The 16,223-nt window shown below is 37.0% G+C and overlaps 1 protein-coding gene across 1 annotated transcript in view; it reads right to left on the bottom strand.

The window, feature by feature from the left end:
* Positions 1 to 16,223, bottom strand: part of DCLK2 (doublecortin like kinase 2) — an 85,949-nt gene that overhangs the window by 33,877 nt on the left and 35,849 nt on the right. Inside the window, exons 3-6 of the mRNA XM_009989020.2 lie at positions 7,358 to 7,460; positions 4,816 to 4,917; positions 3,429 to 3,479; positions 198 to 292 (exon numbers count right to left, since the gene is read on the bottom strand). Coding sequence (XP_009987322.2) covers positions 198 to 292; positions 3,429 to 3,479; positions 4,816 to 4,917; positions 7,358 to 7,460 — 351 coding nt within the window. The remainder of the gene's footprint in view (positions 1 to 197; positions 293 to 3,428; positions 3,480 to 4,815; positions 4,918 to 7,357; positions 7,461 to 16,223) is intronic.

The raw sequence follows: 16,223 nt of genomic DNA, 5'->3' as shown, positions 1-16,223 counted from the left end.
TCCATTGCCAACCAAAGACAAAATACAAAAATCTTGATTTCAGATTTTTTCTCCACTTCAACTCAAAAATCATACCAGCAAGGCTACTCTATAGAATTATAACTCTTTTTTTAAATTTTTTTTCTTCTTCAGCATCACCGTAATACATCATTCAATGAATAATGGAATTTAGGGGGTTTAATGGTTCTTCCACGTACCTTGAGTCCTCGAAAGCTGCCAGGGCTTGTTGGTGAAGAATTGGAGGACTTAGTAGATTTTGGGGTTGATAATTGGCTGCTTGGGGTTCCATTAACTGGCCAAAGCAATAAAAGAAAAAAAAAACGAAAGAAAAGATGAATAAAAGTCAAAAAACCTAACTTGCTTTTAAACATAAGATCCTTCTCTGACAAGTTATCACTCAAGTCTGTAAACAAAGACCAAACCAGACTCAGCATTTAGGAATAAATTATATGCTTGCATGCCACACGACTGCAGCCCTAAAACTCATGTGGCTGGATATGGGATCAAGACAGACATATGAACATTGCATTGTCATTCTAGAGATTAAAAAGGCTGTTCTGTCCTTTGCCAGTGCAAGAGCTTTGGGCAAATAGTAGCCACAGCCTTTTAAAATTAAATTATTTATTGTGGTGTCGCACAATAAAATATATCTAGAGAAAGTGTTCATAAAGACATTTGACCCCTCATCTCTCCCTTTTGGATCAATGCCTTACTTTCTAGGTAGAATGTTTCACAGAAAACAAGCTGGTTGGTTTGGGTTTTTTCCCAAGAAAAGTATGAGCTGTTTAGATGATAAAGAACTTAAGCAGTAGTTCAGAAAAATATTGATTTAGGAGAAAAAAAAACAAAAACAAAACAACAAGGTAAAAGCTAGTGGGTTATTTCTCAGCTTCCAAGAAGTTTAAATGTCTGTGAAAACATACAATATTCTCCCTTTTGACTTCATGAGTTCATTCATTTTAAGCCAGTTTTCCACAGAGGCCTGATACAACATCTGTTATATCTCTGGTGACTTGAATATAACTTAGGTCAGTCCTTGCATTTTTCTGAAAAAACCAAACTGATGAATTTCATTATGAAGACAGAAGAGCACACTGTTCATCATACACAAATACATCATATGATGCGACGTTATTTCCTCTCTAGCTGAACCTTATTTTTCCTGAGAGAGGAAAATATTAGGCAGAAATTTAAGAGCTAAAAAGGTTTCATAGCTGATTCATGGTGAGGAATTATTTTTACAGAAAGAAAAAAGCAACCCTGGCAAATAGAAATTTAGCTTTGAAGTAACAGTTCCACCTGCACATACCCTTTAGACATTTGGAGGTCTGTCATGGGTTATGCATCACTTCTTAACTAGGGTTACCAGATTAACCTATTAACCTAGCACCCCAACATTCCCTGAGTGCTGAAGATGCCTTCCAAGTACAATTTTTACAACCTGGGCAGTCCATCCGCCTGTAGGTTGACTGGCTGACTACACTGCGACTTCCACAAATCCCCCGTTTTTCACAAAAATCTTTCTCGGATGTGTTATGTTAAGATAAAACTAATTAGCATTTAGCTACAGAATAAGTCTGTCTCGAAGCCTGATAATTTGGATTTACATTCCCAGATCTATTACAGGACTAAGACCTTATTCTTTCCTACTAAAAGCATTCAGTATGTTTCAGATATTTGTGTCTTGATTTTAACAAGGGTTGCCTGTAAGAACAATAGGCGAATTATTTAAGTGGTTTTTCAAGAAGCTAAAAGTATTTAGGAGTATACGTTGCTCCTGCAGATGTCTTTTCATCATTTTGTTTTAGATAAACTTGAAACCTGGCATATCAATGCATCTTTGTTTTACAAAGAATTTGCGAGTATGACAATGAAAAGGGCTAGTGAAGTCTTCTGCTTCTTGCATATACAATCTGCTGTAGGGATTAGAAAAAATACTAAGCTGTACAGTTCATTTCCAAAACGTGAGATACTTCAGTAGAAGTGTTGGCTTCCAAATGACCAACTGTTACTACAGGAGGAAAAAAATTTTGTTTATTCACAAATTCCTTTTATACAGCTCACAGAAAGGTCACTACTTCCTGAGCATGACCATCGAGGTGTACACTATAAGACATCTTTATCTGTCTCTAAGTCACTACCATCCTTTTAAGCACCAACAGAACCACAAAACTGTACCTGTGAAATTAGCTGGTTAATATAATCTTTTTCCCTCTCCTAACTGCCTAAGGAAGAACATCCCAGCCTGCAGCGACAGTACTCTGGCTCTTTGCTAATATCTTAGATATGCTTCGTGGACAAGGGTGGTGTTCTGAGCCAGGGGTGTGACTAGATGACTAGAGGTCCCTTCCAGCTTTTGACCTTCTATGATTCTACAACACATGGTACATTTTTCTGGGGATCCTATTTAAAAGAGCTGTCTGTAGATATAGTTTTGCCCACGGCTTCTGAGATCCACTGCACGTGAATTAGCACACAACTGTAACAACAGGAAAAGCTGGAATTGGGCCTGTGTACGTGTAAAAATTTTGCATCTATAGGGAGTCGGCCAACTGCTACTTCAGACAGCAGTACTTTTTTTTCCAATTTTTAACTCAAAAACCACATAAGCAATCTGTATTCATTTTTGGCACAAACTGGTCTGCTGCTATTGATTTGCTGATTATTTCATGTATGCAAAACTTACCTTTCTTAGCTATTTTCTAAGAATAAATTATTTTGAGGTTTTTTTTCGAAATGTATAGCAGTCTGAATATACAGGGGAAAAAATGTCTTTTCTGTCATTCTTTAAGTAATACATATTAGGCTACAATTCTTTAGCATAATGGAATGTTGAAAACTGAAAAACCTATGAATGAATACCTTTTCAATTGTTAACTTCTAGTATGGTCCAAAGTCTCAACTTATTTGCTAAACAAAATGCATGTTATTTGTTTTAGACATACTTTCACTTTGAATTGAAGGTTTAAAGAGGTTTCTTGGTGTTTTAGAACTTAGGCTGAAACAACACAAGAAAATAAAGGAAGGCAAGAAACTGCAAATAAAATGAAAAACTATGACACATGTTTTTGCACTGCTTTTTTCAGCAACTCTTACCCTGTCTTTTTGCACTGGCTGGAATTTTCTAATATAATATACTTTAGAATACTCATACAAATGTATTGCTCCTCAGAATGCGTCTCTACTCGTAGTCAAATTATAACTTTGACACCATTAGCAGATGTCCAACAACTATAAAGCATCATTTATATTATTTCACTCAAACAATCTACTTCAACAAAAAAACCTACACCCATTATGTCTCTGGTTCACCAAATGCAAAATGTGTGTTTCAAGCTTGAAAATATTCACAAATACAGTGAAAATACAGGTTAATGGAGAGGGAGGAGACACACTAGTGATACACAGCCATAATAGTAATGGCTCACCTGGGGATTTTGCTGAAGAATAAGCACTGGAGTAGTGGCCACCCCTCTTTACTGTACTCATATATTTGACACAAAGGAAAAAGACATTAAGGAAAGAAGTTATTACACAGCTCTGAACATGCATGAAAGGAAGAAGGGTAAATAAAGGTAAGTAAAGACTACATGAGAAAAAATAGCAAGTAAATAGAAAGTTAAATAACAAACACTTTGGATAAATTTTTCAAATTAACCTAACCAAAGGGAGTGTCCAAGTAGAAATAAGTAAAGAAATGACAGCATTGATTTCTGAATACTTTGCATAAAACTCAGTGTTGGCAGATATCCCATGTGATCTCATTGGAATTAACAGGATTGCAAGAAATGTAGATTAGTTGAGAAACTTGCCCTTCATGCTACATTTTTCTTTGTTGTTACTGTGATCCTTCTGTGAAGCTTTTCAGTTAAATATTCAACCTTTATAAACAGATAATAAATATTTCACTTTGAAAGAGTCCAAAGACACAAAATTACTTTAACCAGCATCAATTAAGCAAAACAAATATTGATATGAAAATGGGAATATGGAACATGTTGCAGTTTTGAATACAGGCACAGGAGCTTACATGTATAGTTACATTCAAAACAGAGCATCATATATTTACATATCTAATGGTTTGATTGGCAACGCCAGGTCTGAGGGAAAAAAAAAATAAGTTTTACTGTATTTAGAAATTAAATGCAGAGGTAAAAAAAAAAAAGGAATAAAACAAGTTTCTCCCTTCTATTTATTTGCATAAAAGACTCAGTAGTTGGAACATATGGTGTTTAGCCAAACTGCTGACAAAAACACAATATGAATCTTTCTTTGAAATTACAGGAAGCATAAGAAGAAGAAAAAAAATTTCTCTGTTAATGGGCAATAACATTTCAGAACATCTCCTAAAATTACTTGAAATAGCAAAATCCTGTATTTCCAACAATATTTGACTTACATAGGAGAGACCTTTCAAATTCAAAACACTTAAGGGTATACTCTGGTTCAATGAACATGAATTTAACCACATTACCATCCCGTAGTTAATCATCTTCAAGAAAATCAAGTGCAATGCTAAAAACATATCCCAAATGCACAATTAGCACAAATTATTCCAGTGTTCATAAACTGTAACGATTTGTGCCTGTTAATTAAAAAACAGAAACCACATTTCTTCTCAGGATTAAAAAATAAATGGAAATTTTATTATAAATTAGTATTAAATCTATGAGACAAAATGAAAGTACAATTTTTCTCTCAGGAAACAAAGCATGGCACTTGTATTTCAGACACAGCCAACAGTTTTTTCACCCCATTAAACAAATTCTATCTTTCATGTATTTTATGTGTTCAGCTCTTTCCTAGAAGTAGTACCTGAGGCAGGTGACTTGCTTCGACGTGAAGGTCCTGGACTTTTGGACCCAGTATGCCTCATGCCAGATGATCGGGAATAAGAGGACTTCATAACACGGCATTCTACAAAGCAAGCAGGTAGAGTTTTGACAACAGTTCAATGTACAGGCTTTTTTTAAACACTACTGTTCCTGTTCATTATCCAGAAAATGTGCATCCGTATTTTCTAAACATTCTCATCCAACTGAATGAAATAAATTTATAAGAGCATCTCAGAACTTGAACCTACGTATCGTACAAATATATTTGAGCTACTCAAATGCTGTATGTAACATTCTGGGTGTAATATTTCTTCATGTCTTGAAGCTGGATTATTACTATAATTCAAGTTCGTATCTACGCACAGCTGAAAGAGTAAAGAAGTCGGCTGATGTCAAAGTTGGTCTGATAATTCAGTAAATCCTGCACACTGTAATAGCAGCTTCGTACAGGGCAACTGCACAGCAAGCCCTATTTATCTTCTTTTGCAAGAAACTGATGTTGTGACCAATTTTTAAAGAGGTGAAAAATGTCTATTGTTTCCAAAAGGCTGAGACAATAGATTACTGCCATTTACCATCAGCTATATATCATTAAATAAAGGACAACCTAAACGAGAAAGGAATCAATAGGCATACATGCATTGACATTTCGGAAACATTTTCATTTCTACAGTTAGCATCCGCTGCAAATCACTCCCAATGGAATCATATAAATTTCCCTCCCAATTTTGTCCTAGTTATTCATCACTATGATGTCAATGCTGTCATTATGATGCTACGTCACCATGAAAAATAGTAAGTAGAGCTGCATGCCCTGCCAGTCAAGTCATATTCCACTCTGTACCTAACCTGCTTTTCACCATTAAGACCACCAGGGTTGTTAGAGGAAGCAGGGACCACCAAAGCTGAAGAGATGAAGGGAGAAAAAACCTTCCATCACTTGGTTCTCAGAAAGGAAATGAACCCAATTAGTCTATGCATGGTGTAATGGGAAAAGCAAACTTAAAATCTGCAAGGCAAATTTGCAGTGTGAGTTAATACAACCATGTTCTTCCATTCCTGCATAAGAATAAAATACTATCTTAGCTGGCCTAAAACCGTGTTAAAAAAAATACCCTTCTTGTCACCTCCACACTAGCTGAATCAACATAATCAGGCAGTTCTGGAAAAGTAGCACCCTGGCAATAACAATAGAACAGGAACCAGCTGTATCATCCATCTATCCAAACGTATGGACCAGTGGCTAGATATGTACCTATGCTTCTTGATAAAACTGAAGATTCTGTTATGAAATTGTGACGTTCGTAAAAATTAGAAAAACAGCAGGTGCCTTCGATTTCAGTGACCTGAGAGCAAGACAAAACACTCCTGCTCTTATTCACAATCTGAAACTCTCCTCAAATAATATGACGATTTTGCCAGGGTAAGTTTTGTTTACCACAGATTAATTTTTTCATGAAAGAAAATCAAGTTGACTCTACAGTTGAACCAATATAGACAGAAAAAACATGTGTAGTAGGGTCTGTAGCAACTGAACAAGGGGTAATGGTTTTAAACTAAAAAGAAGTAGATTCAGACTAGATAAAAAGAAGAAATTTGTCACTCTGAGGGTGGTGAAATACTGGAACAGGTTGCCCAGAGAGGCTGTAGATGCCCCATCCTGGCAAACATTCAGGGTCACGTTGGATGGGGCACTGAACAACCTAATCTGGTTGAAGACATCCCTGCTTATTGCAGAAGGGTTGGACTAGATGACCTTTAATAGTCCTTTCCAACCCAAACCATTCTGTGATTCTATGAATACAGAGGAAAAAACCAACATATATATGATTTGATATTCCAAGCCAATTCTAAAACTCCCTGGTAGAGGAGAGCGCTTTTTCCTTGAACTTAATGTTATAAATTTTCACTTTAAAGAAAACCAACTTTCATAAACAAGTTAAATTAACGATCAGTCAATGGCAGACAGCATGGGCACAAAGTCCCAGTTTGTCTCACCTCTTTCCCTGTCCTACACCCCCTATAACCTCACAATATAAACAGGCTCAACACTTGGTCTATAGCAGACAAGACTGGAATGTGTGAATTGTCCAGCAGGACAATTCAAGACCTGAAATGAGTGTGGTTACATATGTGATTTTCCAAAAATCTCATGATGACAGCAGTATGGAAATCATCCTATAGTCACACATAGATGTCAAAAGTGAACTTTTTTAAACAGATTTTAGATCTGGTTTAAACAGATTAGATCCCTGACTGAACCTTTTAAAAGTCAATGCTGTTTTCCATGTAACTTTGTGGACAGAGTCTGTTTTCCTAGAAACTAGATCAGGCTTGTTAGTGCATTTTAACAGATTTATGGAATCCAGATGACAGTTAGGAAAAACTTTTTAATCCATAGGAAAATATATTCCCATGTATATTTTCCTAAATCACACAACTCTTGAGGATTGAACGGGGGATGGGGGAAGAAGAGTTCTCAAAGTTGACTGTTTCAGTGGGTTTACAATGTACAGTCTTACCACTGTGATCCAACACGAAGTCATCCTGAGCATATCGGTATTTCTCAGGCCCACATGCAATGAAGACGTCATCATCTCCAAAGAAGTCCTGCAAGCATGTCACCTTGACAGCAAAACATACAAAGCAAAATAAACAAATGCGGTACTTTCAAATACTAAATCTTCAGTTAGTCAGCAACAATTAGTAAGTTTGTGTTTGCATTTTCACAGCAATACTATAATGTTCTTTCATAATGACAGAAAAACTTCAGTTTTCAAGTACTCCAGGTGTCTCAGTACTGCAGGAAACCTCAGGGTCAAGAATGTAAAACGACTGCCCCTCATCTCCAAAACCACCTTATCTTACATTTAACACCTTATTTTTGCCTATAACTACACATGCATGCTGTGACTTTGACAAGATCAGCTATAAACACTACTCAAATATCAAAGCTTCTTGTATTCTTACATTAATTGCTTATGGAAAAATCTGTCAAGTTAAAATGATTGCATCTACAAATTTATTTTTTATGCTGTGAGGTATTTAATTTCCATGTTTTAATGACCTGTTTAAAAAAATAAAGTAATTCCCCCTTTATTAGAAGGTATTTCCTAGTCAAGAAAAAAAGAAATAGAGTCTCCTCTCCATGCCCTTTGCAGGTCTGCCTATTCTTAATTGTCCCAGTACTGATGTTATAATGTATTTCAAGAAGGATGGGGATATCAGAAAGAAATACGTTTTAGATATTCTTTAAAAACACAAAACCAAAGACCTTGAAAAAACCTCACCTCAAAAGTCAATAAAAGTCAGCTTGTGAAGGAGCAAGTGTCTGCTTTAAAAACAATTAAAACCAAAAATGCCACAACAAGAAATCCCACCAAACTCATTCTAAATCCCTTGTAAGAAAAAAAAAAAAAAAAAAAAAAAATGTTTGCAAGTACCAAGCTATTTTTAATACACAAGCACTATAACTGTTTCCCTACTCTTTTTAGAACTGCACACTCAGATGAGATCTGGGAATAAAAGCTATGTAGAAGCTTAGAAAGTTAGAACCATTTGGTAAAACCATGTAACTAAAGAGGTAAAACAAAAAAACTCCTTTTAGGGAAACTAGCTGCTTTTCCTTCCCAGATACCTGTCAACACCATTTGCACGTTTTACCCACTGTGATAATAGTAAACATTGGCAGAACTACAGGAAGGGGTCTCTCCTGCCTGCAGTATTCTGAGAAAGACTCGGAATACCAATGACCCTGAGCTCTCCGCAAGAACACCCACACGGGGCATTCACCAGCAGCACAGTTGTCATGGCAGCTAACCCAGGAATAACAGCCGGTCCCCGTACTGCAAGATCCTCGCGACATGCAGCATCCAGCATTTGTGTCACAGTGTTACGAAGCCAAAGGACTCCAGCCATCACCAAAATCCTTTTATTGTTATCTTACTGTTGCGATGACAATCTGCTCTCGTTGACAAGAGACATTTTCAGCTCTACTTGAAACTGCTGCTTCTAGTTAACCCAAGAGGCACTAATAACTGGACTCAAAAGGCTGTACAAATTTAAGAGATGTTTTGCTAACACGGGATTTATTCCTCTCTACTTCATAACTCTGTCTACTAATAAGAGGACTCATTATCATTTCCGCAGATTTCAGGAACCCAGCAGCCAACCCGAACCCACCACTACAGGAAAAGCTGTGAGAAAGCTTTCAGAGCACCAATCCCAGTAGCACTACTGGAAATGGGCAGAGATGTTCTGTGCAGCAAAAGTTCACGCCCAAAGCCCCTGAAACTGGATGCTGTTTCCACGAGCTCTGCCTGCCCATCACTGCTCTACTCATGCCCCAACGCCCTTGCAGTGCTGTTTCGAGTGGGTTACAGCTAAATGCTGTGGTTTAGCAGAGCCTAAAATTAGTCTTTCTGTTTCAATTCAAAGCCTTTTGCTCACCCCTTAACCCATCCAGTCTAACATCTGAGCTGAGAGTAAAAGAGGAGAGAACGACATGTTATGTTAAACTCTGGGAAATACACAGGGATATAACCGCGTGCAGCATCATCCTTTTGTTGTCTGCAGAGCAATTCTACAAAGGGTCATCTGTGTACGAAAGATGACAGGAGTTTCCTTAGAAATGCACCTTTAAAATCTTTTGTAAATGGCTATTTTGTAATATTTTGTAAATGCCCTGCCTTCCCTTTATTTAGAACAAAAAGTGACTTATTGGTGCTCGTCTGTCAACTCAGACTGCTATTAGGTTTTCTTTTTGCCCTGTTTTTGTTCAAAATATGTTACTATACATAGCAGAGTAGTGCATATTGGGATAAGATTGGATTGGACTTGTACTCAGTCCTTTAAAAATACTTCTAATGGCTTAGAATTAGAAGCAGGAATATATGGGAACAGGGAAAAGCAAACATATTGTGCAAGAAGTCTCAGAATAAATATAACTGGAAGTCAACATTACATTCTCTTTTTTAGTAGGGTCATCCACAGCATTATTGTGTGTCTTTCAACAGAATCCCTTCACTTGCATTCTCACCATAGCTTTCTGAGATATGCAAATGACTCCAGGTATCACTGCTTCCCGATGGGCTCAAAAAGGCTCTACTCACCATTAGACTAAAGATCAGACGACAATATAATTTAAGTGGCAGCACCAGGAGAATTAAATCGTAATTGGCTTCAATTGCAAGAAACCCAAACAAGAGGCTTGATGATCCAGTGCTTCAAATCTTGACTTGCTTGTTACAAAAAAAAGCAGTCTTTTCTCATAAAACTTGCCTCCTCCCTCAACTGAGGAAACCTTGGGACACTGAATGAAATTTTTTGAAAAACACAATGACCTTTCTAGCAGAGGTACATAATACTAAATATGCATGATGTTACAGAAGTGGCATGACTCACAGTAGTTTGCAAGACTGTTAATGGTAAAAGCACTTCAAAAATCACACAGCTGAAAACACAAAAATGTGGTTTACAATCAGAAAAAAATGAAGCACAAACTCACATGAATGGGCAAAAACGCAAGCCAAAACGTGAAAACGGGATGCTGAAAGGGAGAGAAACACATCTCTTTGGAAAAAGTCAACTTCCTGATCCGCTGCTGTCTACTAGTGCAGTGTTTTAATGTCACATACCCCCATCATGTTTACCTTTTAAAATAGGTTTGTATTTTGACGAATACTTATAACCGAAGAAGCTTGCTTTTTCCAAAGAAACTGTCAGTCAGATCAATCTACAGGACTAGAATATACAAGTGGTGATCCATACAGAAATCCCTTTCCTGTTACCATCACATAGACCTAGAAATGTAATTTACACTGACTCCTAGTCCCACCTCTGAATCTAACAAGCAGAAGATACATTCCCACCAGAAAAAAAAACATGAATAATGATCAATATTTTATAGACGGAATTCAACAGGTACTTAATAATTGTCCTTTATGATGAAGCTACAATTAAAAAAATTGAATGATATAAATAAACTTTTATCCACAAGATATTTGTCCTCCAACCCCCAGCGGAAAAAACAATCCTAAAAAAAAAAAATTGAGAGTCTGATATCATGGAAGTTTTATAAACACCTGAAAAAATTGCTACAGGATTCAACTCCTCTTAAATCTTTAGCATGAATTCTGTAACCATATATCACTGTAACCATATATCAACACCCCCCAGCCAGGAGCTCACTGGATAAATTGTATTTATTCCAGCCCTACAAACAGGCTTCATTTTAAATGCAGAAGGAAGAGCTGTAAAGACAAATTAGTTTGGCTCAATTTAGTATGGCTGATTCAATTTAAGTAAGCAGCACCAGGACTGTACAGTTGAAGTCTGAGAGCCACACCCTGTGTCTGGGGAAAGCTGCTCCGGATGACAAAATCTCTACATCAGCTGAAAATGGAATTAAAACATCAAAACTGAAAAAGATATGCAAGATTATTTGTATTTGTTGTAACAATGGAAGAAATATTTATATCTACTGACTTCAAGAAAACAGGATATGGTGTAAATATTTGAAAAAGGAAGCAAATAACGTAGAAGGCAAAAGGAAAACTAGGAAAACCGGCATGCACAGTTAACAGCTGGATTTGTGTATGTGTTTTCAGCTCAGCAGCAGTGACAGGCATTTGAGGCTGAAATTCTTAAAGAAACGCAGTGAGTTTTTTCCCATGAATTGCTGAAAAAAAAAACCATGAATAATCAGTTAAATGTCAGCATGACAAATCCAGACAGAATCTCCCTGCTACCAGTTTCAGTGTGAGAGGTTTCCACATTTCTGCTGGGAATGGCAACTCCTCTTTGACTGGGACAGATTACAGCAATGCCACCCTGACTGTTTTGCCCTTTGTCCCTTGCATCAACCTTTATTTCTGAGTACGCAAAAGTCAAATATTTGTCTATTTTGCCAGTCAGGTCATATTTGTAAAAAGCATCTCTGTTTCTCCTTTTCAAGTAAATTTAGCACTGCCACTTCCTCTTCACTGCCTTACAAACAGCTTCATTAAAACTCACCCTTTCCTACTGAGTACTGTGATTTTAACACAGCTTTTCTTACCTCAGGACTTCCCCTTGACCTCTGCATTCTCACAGGAAAACTTGACCAAAGGAAAGCAGGTGTTTAACCAATATTAACAGGTTGGAACAGGTTGCCCAGAGAAGTTGTGGATGCCCCATCCCTGGCAGTGTTCAAGGCCAGGTTGGATGAGGCTTTGGGCAACCTGATGTAGTGGAGGATGTCCGTGCCCATGGCAGGGGGGTTGGAACTAGATGATCTTTGAGGTCCCTTCCAACCCTAACCATTCTATGATTCTATTCTTAATTACTTACTAAGCCATCAATATGCTTCATGACTGAAACCAAGCTCGGCCCAAAAGCACCAAGATCGGTACCAGCTTAAGGCAGCTATTTGCCTGTTTATATGGTGCCACATTTTCTGATACGTCTTCAGTAAACAGTGAGAGCACAGCCAGATGTGTTGCTCGAATATACCCAGGAAGTAGAAATACAGAGAAAAGTCAAACCAATGCACCCTTAACACATCTTTAAAAAACAAAAAACAACATACTGGAACTTCCAGCATTCTTTTTTTAATTAACAATATATTCATTTGGCAGAAATGACAAAGTGTTGAAGACAACTATGCTAAGTGATTCGGAAGCAGATAAAAAAGAAACCGTTCAAGAGCCAGGCAAGTATGGGAGCCCACCTCGTACACAAGAACAGCAAGGAAAAACCACTGCTATATCAGATACATAGTAAACATGGAAAATCAGGTCAAGTGATAAGATTCCTGCTGGTATAGAGATGAAACACTTGACACGTGCAAGAACTTCTGTTCCTCACCAGTTTGTTTTCCCCGGCATCCCTACTACAGAATCTCTATGGGAACCCCCAAATTAAACAAAATTACACAACATCAAAAGAGAGGTAAGCAAGCAACTAACCTCTGATGCAATGCTTGAAAGAGCTCAAACACTACTGAGACTGAGCACATCTGCCCAAAAGAGCTATAGGGTATGCTAGGGAGTCCTAAAGCTCGAGGACATATGGCCATAAAGCTTGATAGAACCTAGACACCTTTCCTACTGGCTGTAGCTATGAGGACTACGTAACGCATCATAGTAACTTCCCCAACAGCCGACTTCCATAAGGTCATTAGCAGATTAGGACAAAAGAAAAAAATCTCCTTTGTTCTCTAAAAATAATTAGAATTAGGTCAAATACCTCCTAATTTCTGAGGCTCAAATGCACAATTATTTAGTCTGCAACTAAAACCTGAAATATAGTAACAGAGATCAGATCACGCAGAAAGAATGCAAAAGTATCGACCATGTTACAAAATTTAAAAATTCATTATCTGACCTTCTCTTATAGGACTGTGCATCTTGACCAGCAAATTTACTTCAGATTTTAAAGACTGTGATTTTTCTTTATGTTAATCTCCTATACTTCTTGACAAAATAAACTAACTTCTTAAAAGTGAGGGGTTTTTGTTTGTTTGCTTGCAATTTACTGAGGCTCTAAGACCTTTCTAACAGTCTCAGTTAATCTGTTTGTGAAAACATGTTTATGGTCCCTTTTCTCTATAGCTAGTTCAGTTCTGCCACAGTCAATGGAATTACTTACATTCATGAAGCTATGCATGACCACAGCTTGTGAAAGGTCTGAGGGCCTCCCCAGCTCTGCTGGACACTGCAACAGAACTATACAATAAATCTGTTCTAAGTCAGAACTTCCACATGACATTGTCTGATTTACCACTTGAGGTTTGGCATTAGGAACCCTTTCGTCTTTTCCTTCAAGTTTATTAAATTCAGTAAACAGTGAGAGAAAAAATAAGTTTTCTGGTTTTAAAGCTTCGTAAATGTTGAATTTGCTTGCTTTGGATAAAGGCAGCTTGTTAACCTATTTAAGAAAGGAAAAAAAAAAAAAAAGAAGACTACTGAAACAAAGACCATAATGAGAATAATTCTTCTAGGCCAGCTTCCTAAACGACTCTTTAATCAATGGCTGTGTCACATTATTACAGTCATCATTAGAAAATGAACCTCCTTTCACTGATACTATGTGATGAGGAACAGCAGCGAAAAAACCTTTCTGTCCCACAGGGAATCTGAAGAGTAAGAAAGAAAACAGAAATGTTAAATCTTTGCCTGCTGCCTTGTAAACAGAAAAGTCTGGCAGTAAGCCCAGGAAACGCCTAATACAGTATGACAATGCAGAAAGACTGCATAAACAGCCTGGTCGGGTCACCACAACTCATACAGCTATTGGGAACAAACAGATGAGAGAATAGAGCACATATCACATTTTAGTTTTATTTCCATTTTAAACAGATTTTTGCATATATTTCTTAACATCTCAAAGTTTAATTCAGAAAATGAACACATGTGGAAATCGCATTTGGGTGCGATTCAAATAAATCATCCTCACTGCAATGGAATGATAGTAAGAAAAATAAGCTGTAGAAATATGCACAAGTTAAAGTAAGTTCCTACACGTATCTATTTCTTAAAGCCTTCCAGTACTGCAAGACTTTCTGGCAAGATCCATTCACCAGTTTTTCCAAAGGGCAAAACTGATCTCTTTCTGCAAAATTGTATTTGAAGTATTGTACTGATTATATGCAGCTATTTAGATATTAGATAATTACAGTTGAAAAGGACTAAAATTCTGGAAATTTTGAATCATTTTGAATCACACTGTACAACTCCTCTGTCTCTGTAACACAAAACACCCCAGAACTACCCTTCCTGCAGTATGAGCCACTACTTCAAGAGTCAATCATTTCAGTATATTAAACGGTGAAATTTAACGTCATGCTTCTCAATTTCAAGAGTTACACAAAGAAACAACAGCCTCACTGAACATGAAACAACAGAAACTTGAAACAGATAATTAACAAATGCAGCTCATTATATGACCATAATCCAGTTTATCTGAAGAGGAAAAAAAAACCCAGCAGTATTTTCAGTTACAAGACAAGGATTACATCTTTGCCCATAGATGCAATAATCGCAGCAGCTCAAAAGTCAGCATAACAGATTCTTTCCTGAAGTGGCATAACTGGGAAGCCTAATACAGAACCAAAAATAGCACCTGACTTCACACAGCTAACCTTCCATCTTACCACTGTGTAGCTAGTCTAAAAATAAAAGCTACTTATATTATGAAAGGATGTTAAAAGAAAAAGCGTACATATAAGGACAGATAGTTGGCTCATCCAATTCAGTAAGATCATCTGGATTCAATGACAACCTGTTCTACCACACAAATGCAATTAAACTATAAGTTAAACAATTTTTTTTTTCTGTAAAATTACCCCTTGCGCACTATTATAGAAATGAACGTCCTTAACTAATCACTCTACTTGAAAAACAAGGCATTCATATACTTTGGAGAACTTAAAAAAATGAAATCATATGGTCAAATAGCCAATGCACTTTAATTTCTCTGATTCTTTAGATCAGAAGAGTTACTGTGGCACGCAGTGATAATCTACTGCAATGCAAGGTTTCCACTGCTCATGGGCAGACACTATTTCCTGGAGAGGTTACAGAAGCAGCAGTTCTTTAAAAGAGAACTATTTTCCAAAGACAAATAAGAAATTCAAACTCAGTGTCTGTAGCCAGTGTAGAAAGAATAAAAGAAAAGGCAGAAATCTGGAAACGTCCTTTGATGAAGGGTAGAAATAAATGTTCATGAATCTTTAAGCTTTAAATGGAAGTTTTAGTTTTACACTGGAACAGGTTGCCCAGAGAGGTGGTAGATGCCCCATTTATGGAAAAAAATTTAAAGATCAGGTTGGACAGGGCTCTGAGCAACTTGATCTAGTGGAAGATGTTCCTGCTCATTGCAGGGAGGTTGGACTAGATGACCTTTAAAGGTCCCTTCCAACCCAAACCATTCTATGATTCTACGGTTCTCCTGTGGCTTGAATTCTTCATGTAATAGCTGCTAAAGTCAGGTTTCTGTTCAAATTCTATTTAAAAAAATCAAATTAAGTAACTCTAATATTCAAAACACTAGTTGAAACGCATGACTCACCACAATTTAATGTTGTTATGTAGAGATATAAAAACCTATTGTTTTCTGAGTTCCTGTGTCAGGGTTTCAACTTGAACTCATTCAAAGCTGTTTCTCACAGCACTGCAAGAGGGAGGGAAAAAGTTTCGGTACCCTATAAATTCAAGTCTGTCTCTCAGTTCTGTTCTGTTCCCTTCGTATATACTATTTCACCTAACAAGAAGTATTGCTAAAATGCATTGAGCTCCTTACAGACTAGAAGGATGCTTTTCACATGTATTTTAAGTTTTGGTCATTTAACATCTTTAACTCTTAAGTTACTTCATTCAATCCAAATCAATCCAATCCATTCGTCCAAAT

Source organism: Tauraco erythrolophus, chromosome 5 (assembly GCF_009769465.1).
Source record: "Tauraco erythrolophus isolate bTauEry1 chromosome 5, bTauEry1.pri, whole genome shotgun sequence".
Classification (NCBI taxonomy): domain Eukaryota; kingdom Metazoa; phylum Chordata; class Aves; order Musophagiformes; family Musophagidae; genus Tauraco; species Tauraco erythrolophus.
The sequence above is the reverse complement of the archived record's forward strand: the minus strand, read 5'-3'. Positions and strand labels throughout refer to the sequence as shown.